Below are 20,168 nucleotides of genomic sequence, written 5' to 3'. Positions count from 1 at the left end.
ACAAATCGAGATAACCTCAGCAGTAGTATCAGTGAGAGCACGATATTCAGCTTCGATACTTGATTGAGCAGTGAACGTTTGCTTTTTGGCTCGCTAGAAAATGAAAGTCACCAAGAAACAAATAATAACCAGTAGTAAAACGACGATCAGTGGGATCACCATCCCAATTATTATCAGAGTACACTTGAAGGGTTAAAGATGAATGGGCAGAAAAATGAAGGCTATGAAACAGAGTGTCTTTGATGTAGCGAAAAATTCGAAGAACTGCTGTATAGTAAGTAGTACGAGGAGTTGACAAGAACTAGCTAAGAACATGAATTGGATAGGTGATGTCTGGTCGTATGACAGTCAAGTAGATGAGACCTCCAACTAATTGTCGATAAAGAGTAGGATTATCCAAAATAGTACCATCCATAGGAGTAAACTGAACATTAGACTCAAGAAGAGTAGACTCAGTGCGACTATCTGTAATTTCGGCTCGAGAAGATCAAAAGCATACTTAGCTTGAGAGAGATAGACACCGTCATCTGAGAATATGACTTCAAGGCCAAAAAAATAACTGTGAGAACCAAGATCTTTCATTTCAAAAGTGTGGTGAAGGGATGCTTTAAGATCAAAGATACTATCAACATCATCTCTAGTAATGATCATTTCATCGACATATGAAAGTAGAAAGAACAACCCCATATTCACTTTTACGAATAAAGAGAGCATTTTCATGAGGGCTGCTAGTGAAACCGAGATTGCATATAGTGGTGCTGAAATTTTCAAACCATTCACGAGAAATGATTTCATATAAACCTTTTTCTTCAAATCCCCATTAAGAAATGTATTTTTCACATCTATCTGATTGAGAGCCTATTTTTTTACCGCAACAATGGCAAGGAGAGCGCGAACAAATGTGAGACGAGCAACAAAAGCAAAAGTCTCTTCATAATTAATATCATATTCTTGCGTACATCCTTGAGAAACCAATCGTGCCTTATAATGGTCAATAGAACTATCAAAGCGAGTCTTGATCCTGTATACCCATCTACTACCCATAACTTCTTGATCAGAAGGAGGATCAGCCAAGTTCCAAGTGTGTGCTTTTTCAAATGCCTAGATTTTTTCCTACATTACTTGCTGCCAATTTGAATTTGTAGAGGCTTCTCGGAATGACTTAGGTTCATGGTGATGAAGAATAGTAGAAAAACAATGATAATCAAGAGTAGGAGGCTCGAGAGGTTGACTGGAGATAGAACCTATAGTATCATCACTAGAAAAAAGATCAATATGGGAGTTAGTGAAAAATGGTGACTGGGTAGAAGGAATGGACTCAAAAGAGGAGAAACTAGAGAATATGTGATGCACCCAAAATACAACACGACGAGATATACGAATACATCGAGAGATAGGATTCCAACAATGATAACCCTTGTATTTAGTGCCATAACCAAGAAAACAACACATGCGAGCCTGAGGTTCAAGTTTATTATGCTCATGAGACTGAAGAAGGACAAAACAGAAACAACCAAAAATATGAAGAGAGCTATAATCTAGAGAGGTATGATAAAGACGCTTAACGAGAGTAGTGTTACCAAGGACAAAATAAGGAACTCTATTGATAGCATGGATAACAGTGAGAACAATTTCACCCCAAGTACGCTCAGGACACGAAAAAGAAATAAGCATAGCACGAATAGAGTCAAGAATGTGATGGTGTTTGCGTTCAGCTCTTTCATTTTGTTCAGATGTATTAGGATAAGAAAACTCAGACAAAGTACCCTGTTCAACGAGAAAATTTAAAAGTTTGAAGTCACGATATTTCATAGCATTATCGCATCAAAAGACTTTAATGACCTTGGAAAAATGAGTTTTAATTATAGTGGCAAAATTAATATAAAGTTGAGGCAACTCAAAATGATTAGTCATCAAATAAACCCAAGTAAAACGTGAATAATTATTAATAAATACTACAAAGTATCGAGTCTGTCCTATAGAAGCGATGGGAACAAGACCCAAACATCTGAGTGAATAAGATCAAAAGGAGAGTAAGAAAGAGATGGATTATTATGAAAAGATAATGCTAATTGTTTTACAGTTTGAAAGAAATACAATTAAAAGACTCATGATTAACTTGACCTAAAACACCTTTAGACATAAGACGACACAATTTTTCTAAGGAGCTGTGGGTAAGACGATGATGCTACAAATGAAGTGTAGATGGAGAAGAAACAGCACATATATTTGACGTAGAAGGAATATAAAGATTCTCAAGTTCAAACAAACTTCCGATCTTACGTCCAGTCCCAATGATCTGTCTCGTTCGATGATCATGCACACGACAACCAGAAATAGAAAAATTGACATCAAAATCGAGATCAACAAGTTGACCAATAGAGATAAGATTAAAGTTTAATTTGGAAATAAAATAAGTATTAGGGAGAGTAAGATTTGACTGTGAAATAAAACTTTATGTGTTGCATGTAAGAGGGAACCATCAGCAGTGTTGACAGAAGGTGCATTTGTAGTGGTAGACAAAGACAAGAAAATATGACGCAAAAGAAAAGAAGGGCTGGGTGAGAAATTCGAATTTCTTATGACTTTATTGAGATGGATTTGAAGAGCTCGGCGAGACGGTCATGTGGCCACAAACGGTACAGCGATCGGAGTTTCGGATTAAAAATTTGGAGGAATTGAAGATTGAATTAAAAGTTAAGGTTCTTAATCTCCTTCCCTCTTCTTCAGCGTGTTTCATGTGAAATGAGGGAGAAGAGAAGGCTGAGCTTGTATATATATGTTGGGCCTTGGGTCTAGTACGGGTTCGATCCAATCGGTTTGGCTCGTTAGCTTAGTTTTAGACTAAAATTTTTAAAATTAATATTTTAATTCGTATTTTAAATATGTTTAATTTTCTAAAATATAAAATTTAATTTTCTAATTTATTTGACTCATAATTAATTTATTATTTAATTATTTATTAATTTATCGATTTTTACAGGCTACACCACAAGTCTATTAAACATGAAAAAATATATTATCCATCCTTACTCCTAATTACACCTTTCTCTTTTTCTATTATCCTATTTTCACCATAGCCACTCCACTCCTCCCTCCCCTGTCACGCCGGCAACATTGTTGGCAACGCTGGACTTTAGAGTCGCAAAAAAAGAAACATCCATGTACAATAAAGACAACATTTATCAAACTTAAACGAAATATCCCTGTACAATAAAAAGAAACATCCATCAAACTTAAAAGAAATACCCATGTACAATAAAAACTAAACATCTATGTACAATAAAAAGAAATATCCCTGAGACGGTGCGAGATGATTTATGGAAGGTGGAGGGCGCCCCACGTCGCGAAAGGAAAAAAAGAAAAAAAAAAAAACAACGGCGGTGGAAGAACACGATGGAGGACGACGATGCGAGGGGTGTCGCAATTGTGTCATTGGCACGACTTCTTCCTGCAGCAGCAACATGAAACCCGACGATACAACAGTAGCGACAGAGGGCAGAGGCAGTCCTCACGGTGCAATGAAAGACGAAGTTGGGTTGCTTGCAGCGGCGCGATAAGGCTGGACTGCCTACAGCGATAGACGAGATGGAGGCGCGACGGGGCTGAGCTGCGAGCGACGGTTGGGGAGGCCCGACAAAGCACGATTGCATGGCGCTATTGCGAACGCATGAGGGAGCCAGAATACGTGCAGTGTTTCGCGAGATTCCGACGAGGAGTTGAGGAAGGCAGAGATGGGATGTGATGCAGGTGTGGAGGGAAGGATTTATGATTGTTAATAAAAAAAGAAAAAACATGATTACGGGAACGGATATTTTGCTAATTCTTATTATTTAAAATGTGCTTACGGTTGGTTATTTAAATTTTATTTAAAAAAAATTAAAAATAATAATTATTAAGAGGCCTGCTACACATACAAGTCTTTTTGGCTTACAAGTCTTACAAGTCCAATAAAACACACGCATTACACTTAATTAACGCATTACACACTTCCACGTTCAAGAGTAAATAAAACGCACGTTATTCAACAACTTCCTGTTTCCAAAGCGCGCTACTCACCATGCATTATGAACGACTCTTCTTCTTCTTCCTCCATGAAAACAATTTTCTTGCCAAATTTGAAGATAATGAACTTTAGAAATACACCCAAACGATTACAGAAATACACCCAAACGGTTACAGGAATTCACCCAAACGATTATAGAAATATACCCAAAGGATTACAAAAATACACCCAAAGGATTTAAGAAATACACCAAAAATTCGTTGAAGTACACCTTATGCATATTTCAGAACTCTTTCTCTTTCTCCTCCTCATCTTCTGCTGCTTCTTCTTCTTCAAAAATGATTTCAGAGCTTGATGTCAAAAAACAATAGAAATCGAGAATAACGAAGAAAGAAAACAGAGAGAAAAGTACGTAAATGAAGAAGAAGAACAGAAAGAGGAAGAAGAACGTGCAGCAAGAAGCAGAAGAAGGAGAAAGAGAAGGCAAGAAACGAAAGAAAAGAAGAAGAAGAGGAAGAGGAAGAAGAACGTGCAAGAAGAAGAAAAACGAGAAAGAGAAAGCAAGAAACGAAAGAAAAGAAGAGGAAGAAGAATGTGCAGCAAGAAGAAGAAGGAGGAAAAAGAGAAGGCAATAAACGAAAGAAAAGAAGAAGAAGAAGAGGAAGATGAAGAAGAAGAAGAACGTACCTTGCATCGCGTTTTTGGGATTTATTCGTTAATTAACTTGTAAAGCATACAAGAGCTTTTCTGAATTATTAATTAATGTTATTTATATTATTTAGTGAGAGTATTGTTTCTAGACTTTTTCATTCCATTATTAGTTTCAAGTGCTGCCAAAAATGATCACTTGCTTCTTATTTTTTATTATTTGTATTTATTATTTAATGAAAGCAATGTCCCCGTGTTTGGTAATAAACTAACGTGATTATATATTTTTTTAATAGTTATACATTTAAATTTTTTTATGAATTAAATTTAATTAAATTAAATAATAATATTTAAAATAATATTATTTATAATTAATTTTTATTAATATTAAATCAATTTAATTAAATTTAATTAACAAAAATACTTATATGTATCACATTATTCATATTCATATTGTTTCTATCCCCAAATATCATGCTATCCCACCGACTCATCGATACAATCAAGCTTTTTTCTATTTATGTCACGACCAAAGAAAAGGAAAAAGAGAAAGAACTTTTATTATCAAAGAATAAACCAAACTAAAGAAAACAAAAATAGAAAACTTAAATAAGCTTTCTCTTCCTATCTGTTGATGATTGTGATCTCTGAAATTGTACTTAGTGCATGCAGAAATTATGCCCCTGCGTCATGATTTTACGTTTGTTTTTGTTTGTTTATTTGTGTTTGATTTCAAGCTTGTGAATCTGATATAATATAAAAAAAAAAAATTTTTTAAATATTTTTTTAATACCGATATTTCATTAATTTTAACAATTAATTTTAATTAATATATTATATATTTTTTATAATTAAGATTAATAATTAAAATTATTAACATTAAAATCTAAGAACACTTAAATTTTTTTTAATAATATAATAATCTACCAAGTCAATCTCGATGTTGACTAAGAGTAATTTTTAATAAAGCATATGTATGTGTCATAAAATGCTAACCTTAATTTTTATTTATTCATTTATTATTTTTGTAAAGATACTCTTTTACTTGGATAAAATTAAATTATCATATATTTTTTTCACAAAAATTGAATGTGATGTACTATAATTCAGTAATTAATTATGTTATTTATTTATCATAGAATAATTTTCTAATGCTAATAATTTTTTATTTGATTAATCATTTTACTGTCACTGAGTTATAAATAAAATAATAAATATCATAATTTTTTGAGGTTTTCTGTCAAAGTTAGTAAATGGAGAATATACGAGTGGAATAAAAAAAAACCTAAATTAAATAAATAGAGAAAACTTACTAGCTTTTTGGTAGAGACACTAGCTATATGAGTCATAACAAATTAAAAGTAAGGGTCATATTTTTTTCTGCTTGGACGTTATCATGTATATCTCTCTCTACTTGACAACAGATAATCGAAATATTTATGGACATGTTCTATTGGTTATTATATAATCCATAAACCACAAAAAAAAAAAAAAAAACATATTTCCATAGACCAGCCATAGCAAGGACTCAATAATTTTATGAAGAATAAGGGAGAGGCGTAAATATTATTGGACCATGCATCTTTAATTTGTTTAATTGTTGGTACATATACTATATCATTTTGATCATTTTATTAGTAATTAAACACTTCTTTTATCATTTTATAAGTAATTAAATACATGCATTTTAACCGAATTGGATTGAACTAATAGTTAGCTCATTATTCTGCTTAAACAAGTGTCAGGAGTTCGAATATATAGCAATTTATTAACCAATGATAAACTTTAAATAGAACTTTGATTTGCGACGAATTAATTTTTAACCTCCGAATTAGGAATACGGTGGGGAAAAAAAACTAAAAATGAAATTGTTGACTATATGTGTTGATAAAAAGCTGTTTATCATCTAACTTTTTTCTTAATTATAGTTAGCTTTTATAGTTAGATAGGGCTTTAAGAGTTTGGAATAAATGGAAACTTTTCCTACCAAAATATAAGTGATCATTATAATGCAGCTCTCTATCTTCTAAAATTACAACAGTAGGCCCAACTAATATAGCTTGTCCTTTTATTATAAAATAAAATAAATTAGACACTCAATCTTCTACTTTACTTTGTTGAACCCTTCTAATAATACAACACAAATTAATTAAAGCTACACATAGATATATAATTAAGCTGCATCAAAACAAGGTTTCTACTTCTAGATAGCTAGCTTCAGTGAGATTCTGCAGACTGAAAATGAGACCAATATTCCTTAACAAGTTGTCCAAACAATGATCCTTCTTGCTTCATCAAGTTCATGGGCTCATCATACTCAACCAATTCTCCTGAAAAATAATCATACAATATTCAAATTGACAAATTCCTTCTTTAACAACAAAAGGCCTAGTACATTATTTAGTACAATACTTGATATGATGATGCACTGGCTACATAAATTTAGTGCACCATATATTAAGATATAATAATTTTATTAGATGTATGCCGTTAAATTATTTTATTGACCCAATGCAAAAATGGCTATAATTAATTTCATCCACATCTTAATTGTTGGAATATTTTAGTTATATATGGTACATAGATTAGAATATTCTCTAGTGATAGGTATACACATATATTAAATAAAGTAGTAAATAGCACGATATCTGACGACAATAAAATATTCCAATACTAAATTACATGAAGTACGTCATTGAAATGAAAAAGAAAAAATATTTTCTGTTTCTAGCTATATAATTTCAAGAAGTGTAGTAATTACATAAACTTTTTTTATTTTTTTTTTTTAAAAAGTAAAATTATATCTTTATCCTTATTTCCACATTAAGCAAATTTATGTATCTATCATTATTTCTTATATATATTTTAATTGAGAAAATTAAATTAAATTAAATTAAATTAAGAATAAGTGAAGAAGTTATATGTTATTACCATCACTGATAGCAGCGACCTTGGTGCAATCCATGACAGTTGGAATCCTATGTGCAACTGTGATTACAGTACAATCTGCAAACTCGGTTCTGATGGTTTTCTGCAGAATCAAATCAGTTGCATTATCAATTGATGCAGTTGCTTCATCCAGCACCAAAATCTTACTTCTCCTCAGAAGTGCACGCCCCAAACAGAACAGTTGCCGTTGTCCCATGCTCCAGTTCGCCCCAGCTTCAACAACCGAAGAGTCTAAGCCGCCTTCTTTCTCTTTCACAACTTCTAGCAACTGGCACTTTCCAAGAACCTTCACATGCAACCAACACTGTTAGCTGAAAAATTAAAGACTGCTTATCCAATTCAATTCAAATAAAATAAAAATTTTATTAAAATCATACTAATTATAACTAAAGAAAAAGATAAATAAGTTCGTAATTTTTTAATTCAAAGACAATAAGTCTCAAACTAATTGAAAATACAAAAAGTTTCTAATCTCATAAAATACAACACATTTAAGTTCTTCTGTCCAAAATATATAAAGACAGAAGGATTTAGATGTTTCACGTTTTAAAAAATTAAAAATTTTTGTATGAATTTTGCTAGGGAGTCAATGGAGTATTTGTACAATGTGTACAATTGGTTATTTATTTGACCCAATATGAGTTAAGAATGAACATTCAGAGTAAAATATTACTAATTTATCAAACAAAATACATTTATACTATTCAGAATAACCATCCGAGTATCAAGGATAATAAACATCTGATATTTTACTGAATCGAACACAATACAGGTCATTGTACACATTGTACATATACTCCATTGGCTCCCTATACTTCATCTTTTTGTATTTTTAATTGACCAAAAACCTATCTGTCTTCTAGATAAAAAGTTATGTGTTTATTCTTATAATTAATTAGTTACCTGCCAAATATCATGATCAGAGTGGTGAGATAAAGGGTCCAAATTGTATCTAACAGTGCCATTGAAGAGAGTAGGATCCTGAGGTATGATACCAAAACGTGACCTCAAATCATGGAGTCCAATTGAAGAAATATCAATCCCATCAACTATGATCCTTCCACCTGCTGGCTCCACCAGCCGGAACAATGCACCTATTAATGTAGATTTTCCACTCCCTGTTCTTCCAACTATTCCAATCTTGTGCCCTCCTTCAAACGTGCACGTGATTCCACGTAGTACAAGCGGTGCACTTTCCCTGTATCTTATCTGTTTTCATTTCATATATATCAAATCCTTATTTAGTTAATGTTTCATAATTTGTAGTTTCTATGATTTGCATGCATGTAATGCCATGAAGTTATGAGAAAAGTAGGTACCTGCAAATTATGAATTTGTACTTTTCCCTTAATAGGCCAATTGGGAGGAGGACGATTTTCTTGTATAACTTCTGGTGCCTCGCTTGCTATATACATGTATTGGTTTAGCCTCTCCACTGAGATTATCTGGTTTGCTACAGTGCATTGATTTTGAATTGCAAATACTAGGGACGAGTTTAATGAAAGTCCATATGATAGAGCCATGCCAATGAATCCTATACAATTACACCAACATTTTCAAATTTCAATACTTAATAAAATAGTATATTTATATATAAAACTGATTGATTGTGTAAAATAATTATACCTGAGGTGAAAGTCCCTGGTGGAAGCACCACCATGGAAAGTGCTGCGGCTGCAAAAACAACTGCACTGATTGTTTCTAAGCGTAGCATCAGCCACTCATTTGCTGCAAAGCTGTGGAAGAAAGGGCTTGCATTCACATCAATGAGATCAAGATTCTTCATGAAAAACCTGTGTTCTTCCTCGAAAGCCCTTATCGTCGCAGCCCCGGCAACAGATTCGGCTAAATGATTAGCTACATAGGATTTTGTTGTGCCATTCATCCGCATCAATTCTTTTGCAGTGGCAAAGTAGTAGCTCTACAGAAGAATCTTACATTCTTATTATGATCACCAAAATTAGCCTTAGATTTTATCATGTTATGAATGGAACAACAATCTTTTCCTTTACCTGCAAGCGAATTGCTATGTAAACCATTGGTATAGAGACACACAACACTTGCCAAGTAATGACTGCTAAGACTATAAGATTGGCATAGCAAGTGTTAGTAGCTCCCACTGCGAAAACAAGGCTAAATGGAACATCAAGATCCACAATGCTCAGATCAGAGGAGACCTAAAACAAGGAGAAAAAAGGGTTACTTATGTTGCAAGAAAGAACAATTATTCTCTCTGTTTGATTTTATCTGTATGTGTGCAGAGCTTACCCTACTAAGAATTCTTCCTAATGGTGTGGAGTCATAGAAGGACACCGGCGCGCGGAAGAGGGAATTCAAAAGCTGTAAGAACATAGATTTTGATGATTGAAGGCCCAAAGCAACTGCTACAAGGCTTCTAATCAACAAGAAAAATGTTGAAGCAAATCCAATCAACAAGTAGACAACAATCAGATGCAATGTGCTGACATTAGAATCATCAACTTTATCAGCCATCCACCAGTTCTGCAATGTCTGGCCAATCACAAATGAGAGGTGAGAAAGTGCAGCCACAGAGAAGTACAAATATCCTTTGTTTTGATTCAGATACTGTAAGTATGGCTTCAATCCCCTGTCTCCTTCTTCTCTTTCTTCTTGCTTGATCAATTGATCGCGCTCGCCACGTGAAGTTTCCAACTGATTCTCTACATATGTTTTCCTTATCTCCCCAGGATTGTGTGTAAGTCTGTTAGAAGAAGAAGTAGCATCCACGAGCCTGTCCGATCCGGCGGTTTCTTTGTGAGCCTGGACAAGATCCTGAAATTCTTTGCTTGAGTTCAAGAGATGGTGATAAGGAGCAGCTTGTAGGATTTTCCCCTCTGCCATCAACTGTAAAACAAAGAAATAAGTCAAATAACAAAACAGAATGAGAAAAGAAGCAAGTGACTTGAGATCCAAGAAATCACCAAAACAGAATCAAATGCTGGAAGAAAATCAACTTGATGAGTGACAAGCAAGACTGTCTTCCCTGCAAGTCCTTCCATGATGTAATCCTGCAAAGTTTCAAAGACATTCTTCATTCTACCAAGAGAAATGAACCTATGATTACAATTTGTGAAGACTGAAGTGAAGAAGTTGGAAATTACATTGAATAAGTTTGTGGCAGTATGTGCATCAACAGCACTGAATGGATCATCCAAGAGGTATATATCAGCATTCTGGTAAAGAGCGCGAGCGAGCTGAATCCGTTGCTTCTGGCCTCCACTCAGGTTAACCCCTCTTTCCCCTATCTCAGTGAGATCACCATGGGGAAAAAGCTCAAGGTCCTTCATCAGTGAAGACCTGTGAAGTGTTTCTTGATACTTTTCAGCATCCATTGCTGATCCAAACAATATGTTATCCCTTATTGTACCTGTCTGTATCCATGCAGTTTGAGAAACATAGGCAAACTTTCCATAAACTTCAATCTGCAATGCAGAAAAGATGCTGGAAAAGTTTAGTCATCCAATTTATTAACTCATTCACAATTTACATGGAACTAAATGAAAAAAGTACTTACAGTTCCGTGAGTAATGGGAACTTCTCTGAGAATTGCAGCTAAGAGGGTTGATTTTCCAGAGCCAACTTCTCCACAGATAGCCACATTTTGCCCTGCTCTAACCTCCAAATTTATGTTCTTCAGAGTTGGTTTTGATCCATTACCTTCCCATGAAAACTCAGCAGACTTTATTGAAATCGAACCTCTCATGTTTTCGCTAAAATGCTTCTTCCTGAAACTTTGGTTGTCTAGTTCAGGTGCCTCAAGGAATTTCAAAATCCTTGAGAATGCAACTTTTGCTTGGATCACCACCCCAATAACATCAGGGATGGTTCTAATAGGATCTTGAACGAGGCGCAGAGTCGCGACGAAAGTGAAAACATTGTTGGCATGTAGAGGAACACCAAGAAGGTAGCATGCTCCAAAGGATGCAGCAGATACCAAAACAGGTGAGGCCCAAAAGAGAAAGTTGCTATATGCTTTCCTCAATTGCACTACAGAAAGTCTTTTGAGCTCAACATTCCTCAATCTTTCAATGGCATTTCTGAAATTGGTTTCCCAGGCATATAGCTTCAGCACCTTCATATTCACAAGAGCCTCAGAAGTAGCCTTCAATCTCTCGTCTTGCGCCACCATAAGTTTCCTCTGGAACTTGTGCTGTAACTTTGCAAGTGGAGTGTTGCAAAGCACGGTGAGAAGTATCACTGCCAAGGAAGCGAATGTGGCGAGCCCAACGGCGCGAAAAAGTACTACTAAGGCGATACAAAGCTGAACACTGGTGGTCCATGTCTGGTGAAACCAATAGGGAAATTCTCCAATTCTATAAGCATCCACATTCACATAATTCATGATCTCACCACCAGAATGCACCAATCTAGCAGCATTGGATAGTCTTAGTTGCTTCTGATAAATAGCTGCAATAAGCAGTGATCTAACTTTCAAACCAATTAGTCTTGTTCTGAAGTACCATTGCCTTTGGGATAAAGATTCTATGATCTTTGTAATGACCAATGATATGGCCAATACATAACCTTCATATTTGAAACTCTCATTACCCTCAGCAACAAGTATAAAGGAATTTAGAAGCAGAGGTCCACAAGAGAGAGTTATCACCTTCAGCAATGCAAAGAATCCTGAGATCAGAATCTCTTTCCAATGGCACATAATTATTGTTTTCAAGAGTGATGGCTGCTGTGCTGATTGTTCTTTCATCTTCTGCTTGTTCAATTGTTCTTGGAACTGAAAGTAACAGCTTTCGGCTCGGTCGGCCTCACGGAGCTTGGGAATGTCTTGTTCCTGAAGTGTTTTCTGTTTTCCTCTTTTCATCAATGGATTCAACCACCAAAATGACATCCAACTGAAGATTCCGGCTCCAGAAAATAGTGTGACAGAGCTAACAGAATCAGAATCAATTGAGTTGGACATGGATTCATCATTTAAAGGCATGTAAAGGCTTTCATAATTTTCTTCTCCTTCAAAGTCTCTATGCTTAGATTCCTTGTAACTGCATAGTAGCAATGAAATTGCGCCGCCAAAAGATAGAACATCCAAAACAACTTTCAGGGAAATTCCTCTGCTACTAACTGCATAGAACAAGGACAAAGCACAAAGAATTCCAGAAATCAAGAAAATAAGAACAGAAATCAGCCTTAACCATGTTCTTGGAAGTTGTTTCACCCTAAGACTCATTGTTAATCCTACAAACAACCATGACAACCCTTGAATGAATTCAAGAAACCACCAATCAAGAGGGAAAACAGTTCTGGTTTTTCTCAGATTCTCTTCTAGGAACCAGAATCCTGAGATCAAATGTACCAAGCCCAAAGAGCCATTGGCTATGGCAGAAACTAGCTGCAATCTTGAATAGCTTTGTCCATGATGATGCTGTTTTTTCAGTGGAGAGGGCTTGTGAAACATGGTGATTGATGAGATCATGATGAGAAGCAACACATGAATGCATAAGATCAGAAAATGGTTGATACATGAGGAAGGATCCTTCAAAAACTTGAAATCATAACTGCAATAAGGATTTCCTGAACAACCAGATTCCCCACAAAACATGCTCCAGAAACTCTCCATTATTCTCTTTTCTTCTCAAAACCAGCAAAATCTGTAAACATAGAATGACAAAAACAAACTTCAGTTAAAAAAACAGAATATCATGCTTATATTATGCATTAACTGGAAAGAGAAGTAGATATGATATGAATGATGATCATGGCATGCATTATGCAAACCTTGTGAGCATGTGATTCAGTGAGAGTGTAAGTTGTTGTTAGTGCATGCATATGCATATGCAGAGTCACAAGAACTGAAAATAAAAAAGGTAGCAACAGAAAGAAGAATCATGTAAGATTCCAAAGTGTATGTATCTGAAATTCTGAATGAATAAATAAATAAAAGTCCCAAAGAAACTTTAAGAAAAGTGGCCCTATCACAGATGCAGTTGCAATGCCTCAGTACAGTCACTCAGTGAAAGGAGACTCACAAAAATGGAAACAATTATTGCATCAATGCAATATTTATCTCTTATTAAATTAGATATTAGATTTTATTTCTATGTAAATCTCAACAACTATATTTAGCAGAAGAGAGCGTAGAAAACTAGAAATCGTATACAACTATATTTGACATAATTTTAAAGTTGGATATTCGAAAACCGTTAGATAATAATTTAGTCAAATCTGTCAAATTATCTAACGATTTTTGACTATTAACTTCACAATTTCACATAAAGATAACTTCCCATGAGATTTCACTAATTTTAACAAGCACAAGAGAATTTGCCAATAACTAGTTTTGGTATAACAAAAATAAGCAGGTGCATTAAACTATAATTAAAAGAAAAATAAAAATGCAAAATCGTGCACAGAATAAACAAACATTCGAAGCCAGAAACGACCGATAGCCGCGTGGTACAGAAAATTCGTATTGTGTATTTTAAGAAAAAACAAAAGTAGGTAAATCATGCATGCATGTTTTCCATTTTTCTTTTTCCTTTATGATTTCATTATTTCATATAATAATGTTTATGTGTTGCTTGTCAAAAAAGTAAAAACAACGTCTAACGTGGTAGTGGTACGACCGTACGAGAATAATGTGTTTCTAGTGCACTACTCAGAACTTCTATTTTCCCTTTTGTCACATAGCAATACAAATATTTATATATGAATAGAATTACAAATTTTAAGATAAGATCATTTGGGCCCAACAGTAGTAGCATAAATGAAATTTTCTAACAAAACTATATTATAAATGTATATCCAAATATTAAAAATTTAAAAATTTACGTTGATATGTACATATATTGTTTTTTTTCTCCGAAATCTACTTACTGAGAATTCTGCATATTATGTTGAGTGCACCGACTTTTATTATTTGGATACAACTATACATTCAAGATTGATCAAATCTTAAAATGGATTGGCTTGTAACCATCATTTATTTTAAAATATTTATCATTTTAAAAATTTTCTATATATATATATATATGGTATATATTAAAATTAATCATCAAAATTAATCACTAGTATAAAATATATATTAAAATATAAAAAATATATGTTAAAAATGATTTAAATAACTCGTATATTTATATACAAATATATAGTATATCGTTGATTTTAGTGTATAAATAATATATATATATATATATAAAGTAAAAATTTAATGTATATTAATATGTTTATATAAATATATGAAAATGTTAAATTAACCGATATTTTAAACCGAGAAAGTATGCTATTTAAGAATAATTATTAATGAGATAAAAAAAATCCAGCTTTTTTTTTTTTTTTTTTTTGGTGAAGAAAGGGGGGATAAAAAAAATCCAGCTAGTATATCATAAAACAAAGTAAATGGATATTCTTTTCATGCCAGATTGGACCTCCCAATAGAACATTATTACTTTCTTGACTTAAGTGGAGATGCAGGTTTATTTGGTGTCGTCTTTCCTTTTCAGTCACAGCTTCTCACAAAGCTATGGTAATTTCTAGATTCAAAAAATTCGCCTAATGCGCCAAAAATAATATAAAATATTTATTACAATTTTAAAAAATATATTACTAATGCCATATTATATACATAAATATTTTTATATATTTCATATAAAATTATATAACGTATGTTTTGATCTTTACTCTGTTGTTAAATATTCACTGAGACTAGTATTTTTAGCTATGAATCACGGACATTTTGCTGAGTTGTCGTATTTGCGTGTCGAACACATTTCGGACACGATACTCACCGACACTCGTCCGACACGCGTGTCTGCTGTGTCCAAACCGTATCTCAATAAAAAATAAAAAAAATTTTTCCGGACACACTTGGACACACCTAAATACCATCATGTGTTAGCGTATCCGATCTTATTCTTAATATATATTCTTAAAATAAATTTAGATATAGTATATATTATTATTTGATGGTTTCAGTGGCTAAGAGAAGGGGGGGTTGAATCTTAGCCCCTTTTTTTGCTTGCTAACACTTGCTGGATTCAGAGGAGACTTTTCTGTTTTTAGCTCGTCCCTAGCCACGAGACATTTTCATTTTGTCTCGTCACTTGGCACGAGACATTTTTTTTGGTTTTTGCTCCTGTGCAGTAGAAAACAGAAATGGAGTAGGAGAGGAAGAAAATTACACCCAGATATATCCTGGTTCGGCTGCTAAGTGCAGTGCAGCCTACATCCAGTCTCCATCACAACAATGATGGAATTTCACTATGATCAATCTGATTACAACTTGTAAAGTGCTAACCCAACTTACAAGGGGATTCCCACAGAATCATGAAACACAACATAGATGAACAAAGAAACTCTAAGACATCTATGGCTTTTTCTTTTAATTTTGCACTCTCTGCCTTTTTCCGCTCTATGGCTTTTTCATACAAACCTCACTGTTTGCCTTTTCCATGAGACTCAAGACATGACAAAATTAAACAGAAAAATACTAAACAGAATACATTGAAGGAGAAGAGAAATCTGTTAGCTCAGGTAGCTCTGAGAACTCTGTGCCTTGCACTCTCAAATTTTCTCCTTGCTTCAAACAATGGCTGTCCACCCTTAATATAGAAGAGGGGAGCCTCCACTTATTGAAGCCAAAACCGAACCAACTTCTTCTTCCTTCAACAAAACCGGTTCGGCCACATAGAGAGAGAAGAGATAACCATGCAATAACCAACATGCAATTACCTCTAGTCCTTTCTTGATCATCACCCTTCATCAATCCGAGCTCTCCATCCTTGGCTTGCTCTCCAAGATGAAATTCTGGCCCTTGATGCTTCATGATGATGATGACTTCATCTGCTTCAATCTCTGCCTTCAACCATCACTTCGCCACTCTAGCTACTTCCTGTGGTGGTTGAGCAGAATCGAAGACAAGCCATGCTTCAAGAATCTCCTCCAGCTGGCCGAATCTTCATCCTTCCTTTTGAGTATGAAGGATCCGAGATTACCTCACCAAATCTTACCAGATTAGGTGATAATCTTAGCCACAGCATACTTTTCTTTTTCTTTTTCGTGCCATCAACTCGATGGTCTTTAGCCTTGCTTTTCTTTCCTTTTGGTAGCTCCAAGTAGCTTCCATGGCTTCCTGTGTAATAACCGAAGAAACAAGAGGAAAGGGATGAGAGAGAAGAGAGAAAATGTTCAATGGATTTGAACAATAATCAATGAACAAAGAGAGAGAAAGTAAAAGTTAATTCAAGTTTCCCACTTCCCTTTGTTGAGTAGCGTGTAATGTCATAATAGCCATCAAATCAATCTTCTCTCTCTTTCTTATGTTTCCAATGCATTAATTAAATTTGAAATCCTTTATAATAATGAAGTGGAATCCGTTGGAAGCATTTAGGCATTTCATTTGCTTCATGGATTCGAATAAGGCATGGAAACATTCATCAACATTGGGCTTGGTAACAATAGGTTTCATTTTGGCCCAATTAGTAACAATTTCTTTCCTGATGGATTTTGAATCAAACATAGGAAGCTTTCTTTGGGCTTGGAGTAACAATATTAATCTAGCCCAGTTAATCAAAAATTCAGCCATATATCATTGAATATTTTTGAATCAATGCTGAATTGGAAAGCAAATTCACACTTGGGCTGCAGCATTTTATTTTATTTTCGGCCCAATTCAAATCCTGCATTACAAAATTATTAATTAACATATAATCAAATAACATTGAATTAATAATTTTGTAATTAAATATTTAAATAATGTTTGCTCATCACAAATATTAATTTGGAGTTTTCCAAACTCATCATTATTTATTAAAACAAAAAATATTTTAAATACTTGATATAATTAAAATAAGACATTAAAAATAATTTAAAAAATTAATTTATATTTTAATATCAATAAAATATTAAAATATCATTACGATTTATCTAAAAAATATTTTATATTTTATATATATACGTATCCCCGTGTTATATAAAATTTTAAAATTTACGTGTCAACATGTCCCGTATCGTATCGTGTCCCGTATCCGTGTTAATGTCCGTCATCATAGATTTTTAGTATAGCTAGTAAATTTTTCTACGTCCACTCATATATTATGTCATCATTATTATTGTTATTAAAACTTTTAAATGAATATGTCATGGTAATCATTTGATGAATTATTTTTAAGATTATTAATTTCTTGTATAATCATATATGACAAATTATTTTATGAACTAATTAAAGAATATAATTATGTACATATATACTTTTTTTATTAAAATTTCACTTTATATATGTAACAATCCATTAATTAATAATAAATTTTTAAATGAAATTCAAATTTTTAACGAATTAATTTTTATCCTGTAAAACTAGAGAATAATACTGTAAAAAAAACTAAAAAAAATTAAAACTTTTTGGTACATAAAGCCAGGAAATTGTGAAAATGAATATGTCTCATTCTTCCCACATCTTGTTGATCTGAATAGATTCATATAATAAAAAAAAAATAGACATCATTTCACGTTGACAACTCATGTTTCTTAATTTCATTGAATCCACGTTATATAGGTAGAGATGACAATGATATAAAGACAGACAACTTTATTAGCCGGATTATTGATTGCCGTATTTATAATAATGAAAGGTTAGCTGTAAAAGAAGAATTCTCTTCTTCCTTCACTTCTTTTAGCTACTCATAATAGTGATTGAAATGTGCTGTGGTCTGGGGATTTTTGTGAATATACTTACCCAATTTGAAAACAATTGAAAGGGAATTGAGAACTTACTTTAATGACCTATATCATAACTAAATATTAATTTAAAAAACAATGCTAGGAATCAAAAAATATTAGCAAAAAATCAGTGAAATATCTTTAGGTAAATTTAAAATCTCTACGAGTTAATATATATGGATGTTTCTTCTGCAAAGTATTAGAATGTTTCTTTTTCATATTAAATGGATGTTCTTTTATATATTTTTCGAATTTTTTTGTATTACAAATGTGAATATCTCTATTTCTTTAAGAATTTCATCATTTTTTTTAAATTTTATAGATATTTAATTATTTTTGCTAAAATATAACTGAATATTTCTTTTGTTAAGTATTAGGATGTTTTTTTTTCATATTAAATGAATTTTTTTTATATTTTTGTAATTGAGATGAAGCGAAAGAGAAGAAAAGGAACATTTCTTCTTTCATGAAAGCTTTAAGAAACAAGGAGCAAACACAATTTGGCTACCCAAACAAGGCACGAGGCTACTCTTTTCATACCACAGGGGCAATTGCTGCCGCTTAATAATAATAAAAACTAGTTCTATGGATCTTGTATGGAATAATAGGCTTCTATTTTTTGATGCAGTACTGCTATTCCCTTCGAAAAAGCAAAAAAAAAAAGAAACAGAGAAAAAATATTGAAAAAAAGATTGAAAATTAACCCAAAAAAAAAACAAAATTAACAAACGAACGGGAGGTGGACTTTGTATTGAAGCAGTTGTCTTGGATGCGCTTGTTGAGGGCGTCGCGGAGAGCATGGAAGTCGCCGGCGCTTCCAGCAGCATTGGTGAGAGAGAGAATTTTGTGTGATTGTTGGAGGTGGGTAGGTTAATGTGCGAGAGAAGAGGAAGGTTTTTATAGGTTTTAATTAGGTTTACTTAATCAATTTTAAATTTTTTAAATTTAAAATTTAAAATTAATAATTAATATAAATTAATATAGTTTTGTTTAGTTTTTTGCTGGTAACCTCTTGGTTCTATATACTTTTCCTAATTTAAATTATTCAAATTTTGTGGAAATATTTTAGAATGACAAATATTTTAATATATAATAAAAAATAATGAGATTAATTTTTTTATGATATTTTTAATTTAAAGAATCAAGAACTAATTCATTAGATATTTTTTAAAATGAGATTCAAAATTTCGACGCTTAATTAAATAGACGAGTAAATTTAAATAAAGAGTAATGTTAGGGGACAGCAATTTTTGTGATTGGTAGTTATTAAATAGTCATTAATAATAATTTAATGATGTAAGATTGATGTGAGATTTTATCTAATGATTCACATTTTTCTGCTGATTACATACTAATCAAAATTCAATAAAATTGCTGCCCTAACTGACATTAGTTATTTAAACCCTGAGTGAACCAATTCATATGCATCTTGACATGCACATGCAATGAAAAGCTACCTAATCGGTTTAATGATTTGTGGATTCACATGCATGTTTATTTTAGCTGAATCTATTTGTAGTTTTGTACTCATTCTCTTAAAGCACTGTGCCGACATATAAAACCTAAGAACCTTAGGAAAACAAAAACCTCCGTCACATGCTGAAATGTGATTTAACGAAGAAAGATAGACCCTAAAATGAAATGAAGAAATAGATAGAGATTGATGTCTCCTTTACATATTATATTATGACACGTTTCTCCTTGTTATGTTAGCTTAGCTTTTCAAGTTTTTGTGAGTTTCTTTCATTTGTTTAAATTGTTATCTTTTTAAGAGTTGTGAGTGACCCCACATGTTAGATTTGAAGTGTTAAGCCGCCTATTGCCGAAATCATTGTTTTGATTTTGAACGCACAAATTATGACTAATTATATATAAC

General features: G+C 33.0%; 1 protein-coding gene across 2 annotated transcripts; it reads right to left on the bottom strand.

Moving 5' to 3' along the window:
- Positions 1-6,632: 6,632 nt before the first annotated feature.
- On the bottom strand, positions 6,633-13,581 carry LOC107616740 (ABC transporter C family member 10). Of its 2 annotated transcripts, XM_016318672.3 has the most exons (11): positions 13,355-13,581; positions 11,139-13,227; positions 10,726-11,046; positions 10,546-10,632; positions 9,872-10,468; positions 9,616-9,780; positions 9,230-9,524; positions 8,923-9,137; positions 8,507-8,812; positions 7,586-7,889; positions 6,633-6,984 (listed from the first exon to the last, which is right to left on the bottom strand). In XM_016318672.3, exons 2-11 carry the CDS (start codon positions 13,194-13,196, stop codon positions 6,872-6,874), a joined length of 4,461 nt encoding a protein of 1,486 aa, XP_016174158.1. In that variant the 5' UTR covers positions 13,197-13,227; positions 13,355-13,581; the 3' UTR covers positions 6,633-6,871. The 2 variants fall into 2 exon arrangements, with proteins under 2 accessions (XP_016174158.1, XP_016174157.1); XM_016318671.3 differs by having other exon boundaries at positions 10,546-11,046; positions 13,355-13,503.
- Positions 13,582-20,168: the final 6,587 nt, after the last annotated feature.

Source organism: Arachis ipaensis, chromosome B9 (genome assembly GCF_059453495.1).
Source record: "Arachis ipaensis isolate K30076 ecotype BB chromosome B9, ASM5945349v1, whole genome shotgun sequence".
Taxonomy (NCBI): domain Eukaryota; kingdom Viridiplantae; phylum Streptophyta; class Magnoliopsida; order Fabales; family Fabaceae; genus Arachis; species Arachis ipaensis.
This window is presented reverse-complemented; position numbering and strand designations above follow the sequence as displayed.

Coding starts and splice junctions, on each gene's coding strand:
- LOC107616740 (XM_016318671.3), bottom strand. CDS start 13,196: ATGGAGAGTTTCTGGAGCATGTTTTGTGGGGAATCTGGTTGTTCAGGA. Junction 8,813..8,922: donor TACAAATTCATAATTTGCAG/GTACCTACTTTT, acceptor AAATGAAAACAG/ATAAGATACAGGGAAAGTGC. Junction 7,890..8,506: donor CTGATCATGATATTTGGCAG/GTAACTAATTAA, acceptor TTGCATGTGAAG/GTTCTTGGAAAGTGCCAGTT.